The 19,450-nt window shown below is 43.1% G+C and overlaps 1 protein-coding gene across 6 annotated transcripts in view; it reads left to right on the plus strand.

Moving 5' to 3' along the window:
• Positions 1 to 17,966: 17,966 nt before the first annotated feature.
• Positions 17,967 to 19,450, plus strand: part of MAP3K7 (mitogen-activated protein kinase kinase kinase 7) — a 44,908-nt gene continuing 43,424 nt past the window's right edge. For 2 of the 6 annotated variants that reach the window (XM_069011138.1, XM_069011139.1), the window contains exon 1: positions 17,970 to 18,570. In XM_069011138.1, coding sequence (XP_068867239.1) covers positions 18,481 to 18,570 — 90 coding nt within the window. In that variant the 5' untranslated portion in view covers positions 17,970 to 18,480. Of the gene's footprint in view, positions 18,571 to 19,450 lie in introns of all 6 variants that reach the window. The other 4 variants (XM_069011135.1, XM_069011136.1, XM_069011141.1 and 1 more) reach the window with 3 other exon arrangements.

Consider the following 19,450-nt stretch of genomic DNA (forward strand, 5'->3'; position numbering starts at 1 on the left):
TTCATTATCCACCAGTCTTGCTCAAATCATGGCTGCAACTTCGTGGTGGCTGAGCCCCCTGACAGCAAGCCCAAATTGCTAATGGGTCACACACAGTGGAAAAGATGCCACAAGCGGCCATACCTCTGCTGTTGTTGAGGAAAATGCTGGGGAATAGGGGAAGGCAAACATACTGGCCTCTCACCCTCACAAGCCAAAAACAGCTTGTATTTGAAACGTGACTGGACAACCTGGAACCTGTGAGACACAGAGGCTGTTGGAGGCTCTGCAGCAGACTTCAAAAAGTTTAGTCACTATGCTATAACCTTTCCTTGACACTGCATGCCCATAATACTTAGTTTAGGTTTGGATTTCTCACTCACACCAAGCTCCCAAGGAGCTGTTTCCATCGATAATGCTTTGTTATATCTCTGGTTAAAAAACTTCATCCTAAGCAAGTCCATCTTAGTTACATATGCCATCATCAGCTCTCATCTGGATTGTACCAGTGCATTTTATTTGAACATGAAGTAATCAGACCTTCAGAGATACCTACTAGCTGATTACAGTGAACAAATTACATTACTTACTCCACTGACTCCGCAAAATATTGAATTAAGCTCAAGATCACAGTGTTTATATTCAAAGTACTCCTGGGACCTCACAAAGTTCTGTCACAATGAAGCCTTTTGGGGTAAGAAGAAAAGCTATTTGCCTGAAAAATAATGGCCTTGTGGTCTAATTTGCAGCTCCTGAATCCCACCAAGCACTTCCTCCATAGCGTATTTTATACTTACCTAAAAAAAATAAAGATTCTAAAAAAAAAAAAAAAGCTAATGAATATTCACCCATTTTCCCCATGAGTAAACTGGGAGAGAAAATGTTATTTGTGGCAGAAATACTTCAGGACCTTGACGACAGTAAAACTGCTACCACACGTTCTAGATGTTGCCATCTCTGACAAAAATTGTCATCTTCAGATGTATTAATAATCATAGAAATTACATTAATTCTTCTTCCTTTGCTATTTATTATTCAGCTACTCTTCTCCTGACTTTTATTGCAGTTAGAGCTCTGAAAGAGCTTTCTCTGGACCAGAGAAAGTATATGCAAATAATCTCGTCTATTCATAATGAAATAAAATGGCAATATATACTGTGGCAAACTTGCTTCTATTAGAAGTGCCAATTTCTCAGGCAGACACATGAAGGACATATTTTCCCCAGTTTACTTCTTCTTAGGAAAGACTCACTTGTCCCCCTTCTCCACCAGACCACTCCTGAGGTTTATTACTAACTGAAAGATTATATCTGTAATAATATTATTTTCCTACAAGGTAGTGCCCACCAGGAATAACAGATTAAATCGTGTTCGAGCTTAGACAACTGTTAGCACACACCACAAGAATTTGTTCCTGCCAGTTTTAATGATTCTGTCCGAGTGTTTACAGAGCCTGTTTCACAGAAGTGCTAACTTGCTTTGCAAACCTTTCGCATGTAAGAAACTGGGGAAGGGGGGAAGAAAGAGAAAGAGAAAAAACAATTTTATACACACACAGAACAAAGATGCAAAACTTTTACTGTCTGTAAGTGAAATACTGGTACCAGTTGTGCATAGGGATTTTGGGGAATTTGCAAGGCTCATCTCCCCCAAAACAGATTCTATGCTTTCCTCCTGTTTTTCAACCCCCTTTAGGAGATTGGTTGGATTTCTAATTGTCCAGTGATGAGGGTCAAGGCAGAGTGACCCTCTGGTGGGGAAGACTGTAAGTGGGGGACCTGGCAGCCATCAGAGCACAACAGCCATTAACAGCACTTCCCAAAGAGCCGAGGCAGGGGAACAGCAAGCACTGTTCCTGAAACCAAATTCATCAATGTCAATGTCATCCTTGCCAGCTCAGATGCACAACTTTCAGCTGGCATATTTATTATTAATTATTATTAAATTTATTTATTTAAGTGTGCTTTGCATAGCTAGACACATTGTCAGTCACCAAGGACTTAATATCTAAATTAGTTAGGACAAACAAACACGAGATGAAACAACACTGTAACGAAGAGCATGTGAGGGGATTACTAATGAAGAGAGAAAGAGAGAAGTAATTGTTTGAAGTGGTGCATCTTTAAAGAAGAACCCATGGATTTTAAAACCAGTAATTACGATCATTAAAATAATCTAGGACAACCATTTTATATGATGCAAAGAACAGGCTGTAATGTCAAAATGGACATTCACAGAAATACTTCAACCTAGGTCTTGAACCACCCTACAGGTGGAATTCAATTCCATATCTATTCACCTCTTTCTGTGATTATTTTGCTTCCTGAAGAATAGGCAAAAAAAAAAAAAAATTCAGAAGATGATTTCCTGAGAAATTCAAAGAGGTTTTCCTGATATTGGAAAAGAGATCCAAATTCTAAAGAGCAGCAAGAAGAAAAGATAAGGCAAGGGAATAAATGGAGCAAGTGGATTTAGAGGGAACCAGAGTATGCCTGATCAGGTGAGAACACACAAGGTGATCATAGGGTAATTAGCCTTACAGGGTTTTAGTGAGCTAACTATTAAAAGGGCTGGAGGTAGAAAGACAGGTCAGAATTAATATTGTATGTTTAGAGTAGCTGAGAAGCATAATAACTGTATCAGCAAAGCACACTAGATAAAATGACGAGGAACGAGTAGGGCATGTAGGCCAAATGAGATCTAAAATATCTTTGGGTCCTTAATAAAGAGAGGCTTTTTATCGGAGGTCTTTTCCATTTCCAGATAGAACAGACCAGCAATTTCTATCATTTATTAGATAAACCAGGATCCATTCTTCAGTGGGTGACTAGATATATGTTTGAATTCTTCCAAAAAATGATAAAAGCAGAAGAGGAAAGGACTACCGAGCTTTGAAGGTCAGCTACTTCACACTGGAGCATCATGTAGACTTGGTTAAAGCAACTGACAAAGAAATTACAGGAGAATAAGAGACTTTCCAAAGGTCATCTCACTGGATCTGTTCCCTCTTAAGTACATTATTAAAAGATTTCTTTTAATCTTGATCCTGCTGTCCCCTTTGGTGGTCATCTCAAATTGGCAAGCCTTCAATTTCTTTCCATAATACCAAAGCTGCGCTTTAGTAGAAGTTCCCTAAAGCCCAAAATGGCTCGTAAAACACTGGGGTTTCTGGTTGCTTTACGTCGGAGTCTGCAGATGTTTCAGAGTGCATGTGAGCTGAGTCTGGCCTGTGCAGGTGAGTGTCCAGCTTAATAGTTTTCTTAGGCTTCAGAAAAGGACCATTTAGGAATAGAAACCAAAACCAGAAGCCAGAGGGCAAATATTTTCAATGTCTGCTACTCTTTGTATGATACTCCTCTGCTTTTAGGAGTAGGATTCTTAAAATTGTCTTGTATGGCTTTGATTCAATCTCTGAAGTGCATTTCTGTAACAAAGAAATACTGTTACTGGGATCTAGCATCATGGGAAACAAGATTCTCAGATTATAGGGCATAGGCACACCTCCCTTTCCTGCTTATAGCTATGTAGCTCACTTTTTGCCCTGCAAAGATGACTTGTGGCACTGACAGCAAATTCTGACATAGAAAAATGATGTCGGAGAAGCATTTAATCTCTTTTCACCTGTTCTTTATGAACTCTTAGTCCTGGAAACAAGAACCATGCCCGTGTTATTAAATATCCCTACCAGCAATCCTATCTATGTACTATTGGCGAACCACTTCAGTGTGATTCCTTCGAGCGTATTTCTCCCATCCTGCAGTCTCAAGAGCCTGCCTAAGACACATGCTTATTCTTGTTAGATCTCATTCAAGCACATTTGAGACATTGCTCTCAGGTCCAGAACACTTTTCCCAGGGCACTGGATATATTTTTCTCTCATGAAGAATTAATATTATTATCTCCATCAAGAAAAAAATGGAAATCTAAAAAAAGCCCACAGAAAGTGTTATTTGAAGCATGCACATTTGCAAGAAAGTCTCAGAATTCAAGGAACTTCTTTGTGATAAGAGAAAATAGTAGGAAGAAAGAAGCCTTTATCAACAATAATAGATGGAGATTGTTCAAAAGCAAAGCCAAAAGCTGAAAATGCTGATAGGTCATATTCCAAGCAGGGTGTACAGACATCTAATAGACCGTAACTTTATGCTTTGAGAAGATATAATCACAGAGAAATTCTTTGCTTGGGATCTGATGCCTAAAGAAAGGGTGCCCATTTGTAAATGTATAGAATGTCTGAGCAGAACTGCCTTGTGTACCTCTTCCTATCCTGCTCTCTTGTTACCTCTGGAACAATAATATGATCATAATACTGGTAACAGACTCCACATCTGCTTTGCAAGCACTACTTGCCAGGAGACTAATGCCCCTTCAGTTCTTTTAGCCCCTATCTGGTGTTCCCATGCCTCCCACACCCTCATCTCAGTGTTTTAAAGTCACATATTCCAAAAAGAGGAGTATCTTCTGTCCCGTTTTCACCCCAGCATGACCAGTCCTATCCTCTGACCTAGAGGCCATGAAGGGCAAGCTGTGAACTTTGACAAGTCCTTCTTGTGGATTCAAGGCATTCACTCTGCCTCCATACCAGCTGTATGGTTCCACATGGTTGCACCCCCTTAATCTGGGACTCGCTTGGGGTCTCTCACTTTCCTGATGCCCGTTGTTGTCCCCAGCATGACATGGAGCACAGGAACTTGGAGTGGGATACTATTTGAAAGGAAGGTTTGAAAGGTAATAGCCACACCCAGCTCTCCAATGTATTTCTTCCATTCATGAATATAGAGAAAACCCAGAGAAAACGAAGTGACTTATTCTTAGAAATAAGGCATGGGCCACTGAACATTTTTTTAATAGTAGTTAAATGTTAGCCTCCGTATGTATTAATTTTTTATTATTATTTTATATAACTGGAGCCCATTGTGATGTTCCCTCCTGCTTTTAAGTATAGATTGTGCATGACACTTGATAACTCATACAACCTGTAGGGTAACTGCTTTATCAAGCTGCCTATGGCATATCCACGCACAGGGGTAAATAGAAACAGCCACATGGAGAAACATAACGGATGAAGAGGCTGGGCCATAAAAACAGCAGCTTGTGCTTTTAAAATTGTGCAAAAACCTACCTGAGTCCATCCTTACCTTTGAACATAAGGATGACTCACTGGATGCCAGTGGCTACATTGATACTGATGAATGATAGACCAAGCCCTGTCGTCTGGTCTGGAGACCAATAATCCCTGCACAGCACATATCAATACAGCTGAACTCTCTTCCATGTAAAGTACAGGCTACAGCCAAACCCTGATAAACTCTGTCTGGGGAGCCCTTAGCCCTGCCAAGGACTGTGCTGACCATTTAGCAGCATGCAGACCCCCAGACCAGGACTCAGGCATCTCCCCTAAACTTATTTCACTTTCTAATATGAGCTATAAACTACAGTAGTATAAAACTACAGACATAAGCACATAAATTATGCAAATTGTCAAATGCAATGGTGGGGTGCAAACACATAGAGCTGTTCATAGTAGATCCTACAGACCTCTGCAACTGGAAGAACCCCATGTACTGCCACAGAGACTGATTAAAATTATTAATTATGTTTTGTTCTTGTAATTGAACATGGTTAGGTCTGTTTTCAGGGGGAAAAGAACCTGCATTCTCCTAAATACTTAATGTTTTTAATTTATTTTTACATCTGTAATTAATTGTAGCTACCTCTTTACTTGCGTGTAACTAAAGGGGAAAAAAAGAGATTAATTTCTGACCAAACTTACAGGAGCTATTGTTTTAGTTTGAAAACAGAGAAGTCTGAAACAGAGTGATCATATTTTTTTAAATGCAATAAAAGGTGAAAAAGTCCAAACAACAAAAATGGAGATTTTCTGATAATCACAACTTGCAATAAAATCTATTCTTAATGAAAAAAAAAAAGTTGGAAGAAAGTGCATTAAAAAAAGAGTCTTAAGAACATTGTGCTACAAAATTTGATTTTAACACTGAAACTTTCTTCTCTGCAAACTAAAATCTGTCTTTAAAACATGTGCAGAAGGGGGTGCACATATAAATCAACTACAGCCAAAACAAGAGCTGTATAGTCAGTACCACAGTACCACCTTGTGGGGAAATAAAAATGGCTTCAGTATTGACTTCTTCCACTGCACAGTTTCAGGAAATACCCATCACATAAACATAAGATTATAACTAAGACAAATGAAACAGACCCAGACATCAACAATGTATGCGATGCATGATTTCTTCCAGTGTCAAATCACTTTTTTTGAAGAATCCATGTTCCAGATAAAATCTTTCACAAGTCTTCTGTAAAAACTTCCTGGAAGAAAAATGTCTTGTTTTACATTTGCTTGCATTCTTTACTTGACTTCCATTTGCTGCAAATTTATTTCTCTAGTTACACTAAATCAAGAGAACAATTGCATCAGGCATGTCAAATTCCACCCACACAAAATGCTTCATAAAGTTAAAGGGTATGACACGAATAAACTAATGCCAGGATCTTTGAGATGACTTTTTTTATTGCTTTTCTGCAACTGACGTAGATATTAGAGACAGTAATATTCCTGAATACATCTGAAGAAATAAGGTTATCAAATCCTCAGATCCCCAAAGGGAATTGCCATCTACTTTTCCCCATTTCTTTCACATAGTGAAAGAAATTTGTATGATTAAGTAATTGCTGGTTGTCAGAAGAAATAGTAGCCCAGCCATCATATTTTAAGAGCTGTATTAAATGCAATTTTCACCCTTTCGAATATAACTTCTTTTAGGCATCTCTGAATTTAACGTCCTTAATAAAGCAGAGCAACTCGTTCTTTCTTCCCCAAGTTGTTGAGTGTTGTTGTTGAGTGGGGGGGGGGGGGGGAGGGAAAGGGAGGGGGAGAGAGGAATGGGGAGGAGAGTATTCTTTTGGGGATTTTGTTGGGCTATTTTATATTTTCTTCCAATATAAAAATGAAATTTAAACTTGCTTGTCTTCTTGCTGTGGAGAACCTGCCGTTAATGGGAACAGTGCAGGAACAAACTCAAAAGAAATTAAACAAAATTGTATTCAGGTTTACTCTTCACACAAAGTTAGGCTGTGACATCGAGAGTCTGAGGACTCATCCACCTACAGCTATTCTACTAAGACTGATACTGGCTTTAGCTGGGCTGGGGTCAGATCACAATAGTGGGACTCCCCCTCATGTTACTTTAAGCAAGAAATTGAGTGAGCAGTCCAGTTGCCCATACACACCTATCTAACATCTCAAATTCCCTGGAATATGCTTCCCGGACCTTCAGCTCATGACCTGCAGCAAATTTAACAGCCCCATGCAGAGGTCACAGAATCCCTGGGAGACTCCAAAGTCACTAAATGGCTGTTAGTGGCAAGCTGAATCAAACTCTAGGAGTCTAATTGAAGTTTGTCCCATGGGCTTGTGTTGCGGTGTGTGAGACCACACTGGTCAGGACCAGTGGGCCAGCTGGCCCAGGGACAAAACAGGTCTGCTGGTGGGACAGCCCTAAGTCCTGAACCACCCCCAAGGCTGTGGTGAGCACATGAAGCTTTCCCAAAATGCATTGTTTTATTATGTTGATATACGCTGTTTTTGTATCCTGGATTGGCCCATTGGCCCCCACCCCTCTATACCTTGTTTGGCCCCCATCTAGAAAGTTCTCCTCTCCTGGTTCTCCCATTGGCTTCTGTTCTCCTGCCCACTCCTCCTACTTCCCCATTGGTTACGACACCTTTGTTCTGCCCTCACTCCGCCTCCCTGCCCTCAGACCATTGGCTCTGATGTTTTGCCCACTCCTACCAGCCCCATATATAACCCTGTACCCTTACCCTCCATTTTGTCTTTTGTCACTGGACCCTCCATGCATGGAAAAAGTCCTTGTCGCTGGAATCTCATACAAAAGACCCTTCTCATCTCTTCTCCACTGATCGCTGCCTTTTGAATGTGTGTGTGAGTGGCTGTACCACCTAGACTGTGTGTGCCTGTGCCTCCATTTAGCCTCAGAGCCAAAGTGGCTCCCTCTAGTTGGGAGCGCTTTTGGGAAGGTTGCGGCACCTCCCCCTCTCCGCACGCCATGGCAGGCTTGCAGTAGAGAAAAAGACATCTCCAAAGAGTAATTAATGCATCATGTCCTAACATATTGGGAAGAAACGCACTCTGAAGATGGCTGTCTCCTTACTGATCAAAGAAGGCACTTTGAAACCATCTAACTTTAGGGGATCACATTTTGATGAGATTAAACTGAAAAGTTAATGTGTAACAGATTAGATACTTTCCCTATTTTTGCATGCTGACAATATCAGCATTGTTGGTTGTTATTTGGGTTGCACATTGTACATATTATTTGTATAATGTGATCTGACTGATTATGCATGCATTATTTCAGGATACCAGGCAGCTCAGATGCCATTAGTGGTGGCAGTACCAGCAACTGAGGTCTGATCACCAGGGACTGTTTATATGCACGAAGAGTGCCTCTGCACCCAGCTGCTCTTTTAGGATCACATGCTCTCTTCCCAATGAGGGCAGCACCCCTCTACTCCAAACATGCATGTCATTTGCCAGAAAAACAGAAAAAAATTATGCCCCCCTCTCAGCATGTTCTCCACCTCCACAAACCAACACCCTAAGTCACAGCATCACACAAATTTACCACGTTCAATCTCCACATTCCCAGACTCCCTCAGGGTGGATCTGGCACACATCCCAGAATTGGATATCTTTCTAGAAGATGCCACCACCAGGCACACTGACCTTGGAGGGCCTGCCATGCCATTAGCCATGTATGCCCCACAGTCTGAGAGACTCACAGATATTCTCAGATAAAATATATGCAAGTCTTGAAGTTACCATTTCAGGCTAGCTTTGAAACTATATTTTGAGTTTTCCACCACAAAAAAAAAAAATTTTTTTTTACAAAAGTTCATTTTCCTTCCTCTTCATGAATAGGGACCAATGGATGCAGATTGAGATTCCCAAGAGGGCACACACCTCCAGGTCTCATCAAGGTAAATGAATTACACAATGAAATGCTGAGATGATGCCAAAAATTAGGCCTCAGCAAGTTAACTGGCCCATCACATCTATTACATTTATCTGTTGAAGCAACAGCTACAGTTATGGCCTGAAGAAGGCTGCCTTTATGAAACAGGACTGGAAGCTGCTAGAGGAAACATGAAAAATTTTGGTGATTCATCAGTTCCTGATTTACTGTGACTTTTACCTCTATATGATCTCATTTAATTGGGAGCCATCATGCATAAAACAGAAGACAATGTCCATATTTCATTACCAAACAAGTGATACAATGATATAAACAGTTTATTTCCTTCTCCTATAATTTTATTTGCTTTATTCTTCCACTGATAAAAGTGTGTTGTCTTGATTACAGATGATTTTGACTGATCATTTTTTAAAGATACCTTCTAGAAAGAAATACCATCCTAATGATGCACAGCAAAGCACATTAACAAGTACCTCTTTAAAAGAACCAGATCTTTGTGATTTTTATTTTACATTACAGAGCCCTGACTTTCAGCACACATATCATTCACATATCAAATAGAAATATGATTATCTGGTGGCATCTTTGGGTTCTCTATGTGCATTCAGAGGCTGTTTTCCAAACACATCCACAAGCAACCAGAAGGCAGAGCCACACAGAGGATATGCCTGTGCACCCAACCAGGCTGGAGCTGCAGGTCCATGTTTCATACTAATGCCACTGGTTATTGCAAACCACACAAGAATCAGGGTGCCTTCTGTGAGATATTTCCAGCCTCCTAGCATATTTCCTAGGAACATAGTACAGCCGAGGTTGGAAGGAACCTTTACAGATCATCTGGTCCAACCTTGTGTGGGAAAGGGAGGCTAGATGAGATTATCTAGCGCCCTGTCCAGTAGTGTATTGAAAACCTCCAGTGAAGGGAACTTCACCATGAACCTGGATATGTTGTTCTAGTCAATGATTATTCAGTGTAAAAAAATTCTCTCTTGTATCAAGATGAAACCTCTCCTGGCACAACTAGTTCCCACTGCACCTTTTCTTCCCTATGAAGAGAGAGACTCCATCCTCTCTGGAGAAACTTTTAAGTACCAGAATACTAGTACTAGAGATTTTCTCTTGAGCCTTCTCTTCTCAGGGAGAAAAGAACTAACTGCTTCAGACTTTCCTCATAGGCAAGATCTCCATTTGACTGAGAGCTCTGTATGTTCCTTGTTTCTGTCAGTTCTAGCTCATATGAAAGCAGAAAGTAAGCACACAGAGCATCTATTCCTGTTTCTCATTTAAATAGCAGAATAGATCTTCTAGAAGAAAAACATTGAAGGTAAGTTCCTCATACACAGGAGCCTTCGTGTACGTGTTCTCAGACTACATTAGTCTTTATCCTCATTATGTGATGAAGGTCATGGACAGTTTCCCCTCTTATTTCCAGTCTGCTGCTCCTGTGCTTTGTGATACTCCACCCACTTGTGTGTCTTGTATAAAACATACAAGGCTGTCAACTTCCTTTCCCTAATATTGTTTAAAAATCATACCTGCAACAATTCCCTTCACTTGCTCTGATTCAAGAGTTAGAAGCTTTAAAATATGAAAGATAACGATATTACTTCTCCAAGAAATAAAATACCAAAAATTTCTCCTACCTCCCAATTTCACTTCCTTCTTTAGAACACAACCTTAACTCACAGAATCCAATGCAATTTTTACTTAAACATACAGTTCATTTCAATCTATACTCAGGTGAAGAAATACCATTAAAAGAATTTGTTACATTATTTACACTTTTAATAGCACACTTTTGGTCAACATATGATTAGAAGATACCGCCTTAGGCAATAAATACAATACTCTGCTCTCACAGATAGTTATGACAAATAAATGATTTCACTTATCAGGACCATCCAGTGAAGTGACTTTCCCCATTTGCAAGGAATATTTACAGCTCTCCAATCTGCATGCATTAACAGGGTTCTTGTGCAAAAAGAAGTTTCCTTTTACATGAATATCATTTTCCATCAATACTGTTTACCTCCACAATATCTTTATCTTTCCAATCTCTTTAAACAGGGGCAACATATATCCTCTCTGTTTCACAAGACTAAACATGCCAAGTTGTTTTATATTTCCTTCTGTGGTAAACCCTCTCTTATCTTGACCATATTTGTAGCTCTTCTCTGCAACTAGTTAAGCAATTCATTTTTCTTGGAAAGCAGGTACCAACAGAGTGGAGCCTTTCGGATGAGGTCTGCATAAAATTTTATAGCTTTAATGGATGTATCATGCGGCATATATAAGCTTGCACATTTTCTAGATGCATTACCTACAAGACTCACAGTCCTCCTAAAACTAGTTAAAACATGCAAGTTGTAATCTTCTTCACCTCTTCCTTGTCGCTAGCCAGGTGCTTTGCAACTTGTCGGTGCCAGAGCACGAAGTGCCGCAACCTTCCTAAAAGCATCTCCTTAGCGAAGCCGCTCGGCAGGACCACCACACACTCACACACGCGTACATGCACGGATAGCTCCAGTAAATGGGTTGACGACAAAGAGCCAGGAAGGGTCTTTGTATGGGGTTCCAAGGACAAGATTTATTGCAGCCACACCGTGAAGAGGTCCAGGGACGAAGACAAAGAACAATGGAGGGTCCAGGTTTAAGTACGGGAGCAGATCGAGCATCAGTGACCAATGATCTGAGGGCATGGGGCCGGTACACAGGCAGGACTAGGGTATGGGAGCCAATAGGGAGCTCTGGGGGAGTGGCAATGGGGCAAGGGCCAATGGGGGAACAGGGAGTGGAGAACCTTCTAGGGCAGGGACATATAAGGTAAGAAAGGGCGGGGAGGTCAACGGCCAACCAGGGAAGCAGAACTGGGGTACATTAACATACCAAAGCAATGCAGCGTCTTCTGTTCACCCTAACCTGGGGAGGATCTTTTGGTACTAGGGACTGCCCCAACAGTGGACTCTTTTTGTCCCTTGTACTGGCTCACCAGCCACCACACTTCCTCATAAGTCTTTTACAGGATAACAAGATGTTATGAGTTCTCAAATTAATTCATGAATTTGCACTCTAATATTTTAAATATTAGCCACTTTATTTCTCTTATCCTTGGAGTCGTCTATTTTTTCCCATTCGATATTCTTATCCTTCTCTCCATTAACTATGCTGTCTAAACTTGTGTCTTCAGAATCACTGTCACACTCCTAATTCTCTTATCAACACCATTAATGAAATTACTAAGAAGCTTCCTCTCAAAATTCATCTTGAAAAAAAAAAATCTATTAGAAACTTCATTCCAATACTTCCCTTTTGATAGTCTCTACTGTCTCCTAACTACTCCCCTACTCTCCTTACCCACTTTCAGTTCTTTTAATGATTCTTATCATGTCCTGCTTAATTAACGATTTCCCACAAGACAATATATCAAATACATTCAAGATGGAATAGTTCTACCCATTCCCCTTGCCTAAAAATATCACTGAATTTATCAAAAATGATCTTTTGTTAATCTGAGATAATCTACCTTTGATTAAAAAGATGTGACATTTCATTCCATTTACCTCCACACTCTTTATTATTCTCTCCATCGCATTTTATTTTAAAGCCTACTGAGAGCAGACCAAAAGACACTTAGATGTCTGGATCTGGTTTTGCACCTTTCAAAAATACCTTTGCTACTTCATAGCTACCTACATTTACACCTTTCTCTAACACATCTTCTATCAGCAATTTCACGTACCATATTTTTCAGACCTCTCAGTTCAAGATCAGCCAGTCTACAGCCATCTATCTCACTCTTCCACATGCTAAATTTGTTACTATCTTCTTCCCCCTGGCCACTTTAGCCAAGCCCAGCTGCTGATAGCTGAAATAGAGAAAATGTGTTTGTTGTTTGGTTTCAGGACTGAATCTAGATAGTCTCCCACCTTTATTTTCCCCATACTGCACAGTGGCTGCATTACTTGTCTTTCCTGGCTCTCTTGGTGATTTAGACTGCTGGAAAAGTCTGGGAGATCTAACATGCCTCAGATTAGGAGGTAAAATAAGGTTCAGAAAAAATTGTGATCATTTGAGTTTCTGTAATACTCATACAATAGAACTTTTCCTTTTACCAAAGTGAATACAATTCCTTGCATACAACTGAGTTTGGTATTTAGCAAAGCAGCACATGCATGTATTTTGCAAAGCTTTTTTAGGTTTTTTTTTTTAATATATGCATTTGATCACAAATAATAAAGTACACAACCACTGAAGGAATTAATAGCTATTTAGAAGACTTTACATACTGCATGGAAGTCTTCCCAGAAAGCGAAAGAAGCAATAAAAGTACATGAAGCATGCTGGGGCTGCTATCTCTGTGTATTTGGCAGAAGACAACCTTGCGCTGTTTTCCAAGACTTTGAAAACCATTAATGCAAGACAGAATTGAAGAAATCATTTGAGATTCAAAGTGGAATCTAACACATACAATATTCCAACTGCTCTTGGGAAATATTAATGTACAAGCCAAAGGAGTTGCATGAGAAGAGTGCATTAAGCAACAACTCAGCCATGCTGAGAAACAGAAATCTTTCAATATCATCACAGTGATTTGTCCTCATATTTTCACTGTACCTGCACTGAAACAAGCAGCGGGCTCCTCCAATGTCTCTCCCAGCTGGGACATGATTTTGTAGGGCACGTGTGTTCCATAGTGTTCTCCATACTACTGTCACCAGAAACCTGCTCTAGCCTCACACTTGGAAGGCAACGCACAAGATAGTTCATCCACAAATTCCTGTCACACAGTTATCCAGGCTAATTCCACTCCTTTTAATTCCTGCAGGTTGCCTATGAATAGCACACACCCAGACACTTTCCAATACACAAGCTGATGACTCACAATCAGTTCTAAAGGTGGAATCAAGATCTTTAATCACAGTGGGTTCCCACAAACTGAAATGACATAACTTCATATTTACAGGACAATATTTAACAAGGACAAAATAGAGTCAGACTTGGCAGAAACATATTCCTGTGCTTAATCTAGAAGGGAACCTTTTTTGTTGTAGGTACCATCCAACATGTTCCACCACTGTTTTCTAGAATCAATCTTCAATCGCTTAAAGTGAGACATTTTAACCCACTTAAAAAAAAATTGCATATACTGAAAAAACAGCACAAGGTTGTTGAAAAGAAGAAATCACTTAGCTTTTTTTCTAAATTAAGTTAGTGGGAAATAATGCTGGTTCACTCCTCTTAAAAAACTCCTACAACTGCAGAGTAATTTTAAAGGAGCTGGACAAAGAGTAGCCAGGATAATATATCTGTGCCTTTGTCTGTATTCATGAAAATGTGTCCAAATTCTAAGCTGTACAATTCTGTATATGTTAGATAAATTTTCATTAGGATATGCAGATATTAGTGTTGCAGTGGTTGAATCCACTGCAGGAATGACCAAGAAGCCACAGAGCCCCAAAACAGTGGAGGTCCGCTGGTGGGCAGGCTCAGAGGTCTAATATCACCCCCTCTTTACATCTTTTAAGTCCGTGTTCTAGATAGTTCTCCTTTCCTTGATACCCCACTGGTTCCCGGGTCCCTTGTTCCACCCCTCGCCTTTTCCACTGGTCACTGTCCTGTTACCCCACGCCCTCTCCACCCCCTGGCCCCCAAAGGATAGTCCCTCGGTGCAGATCCAGATAAAACCCCGGACCGCTCAGTGTTCTTTGTTCTTGGATCCCTTCGGGCGGGGACCTGAATAAACCCCTCGAAACTCCACACAAAGGACCTCTCCCGCCTCTCTGTCCTCGGCGACGCTGCAGAAGCTGTCAGGCTCTGTGTGTGTGTGTTTGTGAGTATCCACCTACTACGGTGTGTCAGAGTGTGTCTGAGCACGTTCGCACAGCACACGCCGGAGCGGCTCCGGCGGGATGCGATCGGGACGGACGCAACGCTCTTTCCACCCCCTCCACGGCCAGCGCGTCTTATTAGGGCTAAGTTTCAGGTCTGTTAAGCTGTCCAGGTAGACTTTGTTTGTATTTTGCATCAGACTTACTGCTGTCTCTTTGAAAAAACAGAGCTCTGCGCTCTAGGACAGGTGTGACAAAGAGCTCCGCAGCAGCTGTCTCAGGTTTGAGTGGTTTTGCACACTCTGGTCATGGTACCCAGATGTTTCCAACAGTCTTTTAAGTGATCACCTTCTTAGCAGTGTAACTGCTTTCCAATGATAGAGAGAGGCGACTGAGACCCTGAATGTGGGCTTCCCAGGTTCTAGGTTTTTCTTCTAAACCCAAGAGCAGCTTTCCTTCAAGACAAACACAGCAGGTGCAGCTTTTATTTTCCTTTTTCTCCCGTATTTGTTGAATAAGCATTTTGGGGCTGTACAACCAATACCCAGTCCATAACATAGCTAATCATAGCTAATTAAGACTGTGTCAGTCAGGAAAGAAGAAAAAAAAAAAGTAATATCAAAATTATCACATCCTTAAAACCCCTCCTGATCTTCACAGCAGTGACATTTTGATAATGATGATGACTCTGCCTTCACAAAGAAAGAGCTCATTATTTTTGAGATACATATTTCTACATCAATTTCTGAAAGGAAATGAACCTTACAAGCAATGATAATTGGATGCTCTCCTCTGCTGTCTTAATACTCATCAACAAAATATAACAAAGGTAACAGAAAAATCTCTCCACTGAAAAATAGAAGACTGCAACTGCCATTTGCTTGATACATATCCTCAAGAGAGGTCTGGGAAACATAAAAAGCCAAATATTCAGTTACATTTACCAACTGCCACCCCCTAAAGTAAAACCACCCACTTGGCCATCTTTCTAAAAAGTACTGATGTAGTTCACCTTCCCCAATGCATCTGTGTCCTGAAAAGAAACAAAATTTTAAGCTTTTGGCCTGAGACCATGCTCATGATTGCAACTAGGTATCAAGACCATCAGTGATAGATTTTCACACCTCCCTTTCTTTTCATTCACGCCTTTTCCTTGGCTTCAGTCGACTTTATGTGTTACTTGTCTTGATCTACAAGTGTTTAGAGAACTAAAGCAATTCATCCAGCAGTATGAAGCCAGTATGAACCAGTATGAAGAAGTATGAACCAGACTGAAAGGAGTCTGGTTTTCATTGGACTTGCAGTTTTCTCAAAACCTCGGAAATCCATATTCTTCATCTTCCAATAATCAGTATATTGCACACTCAGCAGCTGAGACAGTAGCAGCTGCTTACACAACTGATACACCTCCCTTTAAGAAGTTGTGAGGTCCAGGTATAAACACAATACTTTAGGACTGTGTCACAGCATGACCAAGGTGTGCACTAATAGTGGCTTTTGAGAAAATGAAAACAAATGCTTGTCTGGGTATAAGGGGGTGCCAGGGTCAGTATGAACATCCAAACATATAAACAACCTAAGAAAGTAGGGGCTCAGGATAACCCCACTGCTGGATGAAGCAGATATTCGCCAGATTTTGTAATACCAGGAAACTTCCCCTAACAGAAGACTCTTTAGATCTTTCTAGACCAAACCGTATCAGAAAATCAAAAAACAACAAAAACTCAGCACATTCAGGATATGAGTCTGCTCCCCACGCACACACAGATTGCTTGGGCGATATAATTCCACCAACCCAACCGGCTCTGCATACGAGTTTCATCTTGAACGCAACAGAGTCAACATGTACTGTGACTGCTTGGCTGGGATTTCTGGATTATTGTACATTTGAAAATCCTGGACAAATTACAAAAGCTGACAGAAAAATGCAAGAGGGGAGCGAACCCATAATGGCAACCTGTCACAAAGTGCAGCAGCACTGACAGAGGTACTTTCCCTTTGGCTTTTTAACAACAGCTGAGCCACCATGAGATTAGGTCACTGCCCATATTCATCCTTGGTATTTTCTTTCCTAGTTAATTTTTTATGTGACTTTGTCAGGCTAGCTCTGTAAACCAGATCTATCTACATTTATGAGACTTCCTTCTGAGGTACAGACATTCACTAGCACGCTAGAAGAGGAACATCTAGGAAAGCTTACTAGATCTACTAAAATTACATACTATTAATAGTATTGTACAATAACATAACTTTTTATTTATAGCCCCAAGGCTAAACATATCAAAATGAAGCACAGCTGTTTCAATGGAACACAGCAGCTCTATTCACTCATCCCAGCACTGATTTCACACCTGAACCGCCCTGAAGCGTCAGCCTGAGACATCTACCACCAAAACATTGATGGGGTAGGTGCTCCAGCCAAAAGCAGAAGCAGGAGCTAGCCCAGGGAAAGAGTGGGTCAAGACACCCTTGGAGAGGGAGCGTTTAATTTCGTTCTCAAATCCTACCTCTCTATTACTATGTGTTTACATCAACTGCTCCATTACCCTCCACTCCACAGCCACCCTCCTATACACAGCTTTCCCCTGAGAAAGTGCCGCTGAAGAGCAGAAGGGCTGCCCTCGTCCTAAGACCCCATGCAATACCTCCTGCCATGGAGAAATATATGCATATATACAGGGAAAAGGCATGTGCGTGCATATACATATACACATGTATATATATATATATATATATATATATACACACACACACACAGAGGGAAAACGCCTGCGCCCCCACACTCGTATGGCGGTAACACGCGGCCCCGCTCAGACTGAGGCCGTGCCCGGCAGCCGCCCAGAACCCGGGGAGCCCCGCCGGACTCTGCCCCTCCAGCCGCAGCTGAGCCCCGCGGCCCCGCCGGCAGCGTGGCTCCCGCCCCAGGGCCGCGCTGCCGCCGCTCCCGCGCCGCTCCCGCTCCGGCGGCTCCCGGCTGGCTGCAGGAACAGGAAGCGGCGCCGGCGCCGGGCCGCGGCTGCTCCCCCTGGCGGCGGCGGGCGGCGGGGCGGGGTGGGGGCGGTGCCGCCGCCAGGCCGTGGCCCCGCCGTGGCCGCCCGAGAGGCCGCTGCTGCCGGCGCTTCCTTGCCCGCCCCCGCCTGGCGCTCCCTCCCTCCCTTACTCTCTCGCTGCGTCCCTCCCTCCTCGGCCGGGGCAGCAGGAAGCGGCTCTGATGTCAGCGGCGGCGGCCGCGGCGCGGCTCTGAGCGGCTCCTCCACCCCCGCCGCGGCCCCCTCGCCCGCTGCCGCCGCTGGGGCTGGCGGAGAAGCCCGGCTGCGGCCCCGGGGGCGCCGCCTTCTCCTCTCGCCCGGGGACGCGCGGCCGAGGCGGTCCCGAGCTGCGCAGAGGCCGCGGCCTAGGGGAGTCGGCGCGGCGCCCCGCGGGGGTGCGGGAGGGCGCGGGATGCGCAGCGGCGGCGCTGGGGCCTGTGCCCGCCGCCAGTGAGGCCCGCGGCCGCCGCGAATGCGGCCCCGGCGGCGCCTCGGCCAGGCCCGCCCCGACCTGCGCCAGGAACCGCCGCCGAGCCCCGCGTAGCCCCGGCTCCGGCCCTCGGCTGCCTGGTGCCGGACCCTCGCGTAGCCCCGGCCCCCTCTCCTCCCTTCGGTGAAAGAGGAGGCATGTCCGCTGCCGCCTCCGCTGAAATGATTGAAACCCCCCCGGTCCTCAACTTCGAAGAAATCGACTACAAAGAGATCGAGGTGGAAGAGGTGAGTGAGGGTCCCGCCGTCCCCCGCACCCCCTTGCTCCCCGGGAGCGGCCAGCCTGGCTCCCGCCGCCCTGACCCCGAGCGCCCCCGGGGTTCCCCTCCTCGGCGCCGTCCCCCCGCTGCGGAAGGGACCGCGGACGCTTCCCGGGTGCACCGAGATGCCGGGACCCCCCCCAGTGTACCTGGCCGGGGGTTCTGTGCCCCCGTGGATGCTGCAGCGGCTGGCACCAGCGAACAAAGGCAGTCTGGTTGGGAGCGGAGGTGCCGGCTTACTTCTGCCGGCCCTGCTGCTGGATGCTTTACTGTGGAGTTTTATTTAAACGGGATAGATTTATTCGGGATATTAAAGTTTCGCCGCCCATTTTGCCACCCACTTTAGTATGGGTGGCAAACATAGTTGTCAAGCGTTGTCACAAGAGGAAACTGTTAATTCTGATGTTTCTTTCAGATCTCTGGTTCTCTCTGCCCCTGCTTTCACCTTTTGCCACCAAACTGAGCCATTGCATATATAATGATCGCACCAGTATTAATGATTTGCTAAATTTACAGCTCTGTGAGCTGTAAGGATAAACGGTTTTCTTTTTTCCCTAACGTAGGCTAGTGATGTTGCATTCATGGATGTGTAACATTTAATTTGTGACCTGTGCATGTTACTCAGGAAGTGGCATTCAGTTATTGTATAACAAAGTTGGAAGGAAGTTCTTCTGTGAAAATCGCATAGTAAAATTATTTCAGGTGTACCTTTCATCTCTCCGGGGTTCCTGTGAAAGTAGGGTGGGTGTGATCTAAGATAGCTTGAGTGCTTTAATAATGGGCTCAGTAGTATCTATATACTACAGTGTTGGTTAACTCTCAGAATTGCACAAAAATATTGCTGCTGT

Source organism: Aphelocoma coerulescens, chromosome 3 (assembly GCF_041296385.1).
Source record: "Aphelocoma coerulescens isolate FSJ_1873_10779 chromosome 3, UR_Acoe_1.0, whole genome shotgun sequence".
Taxonomy (NCBI): Eukaryota; Metazoa; Chordata; class Aves; order Passeriformes; family Corvidae; genus Aphelocoma; species Aphelocoma coerulescens.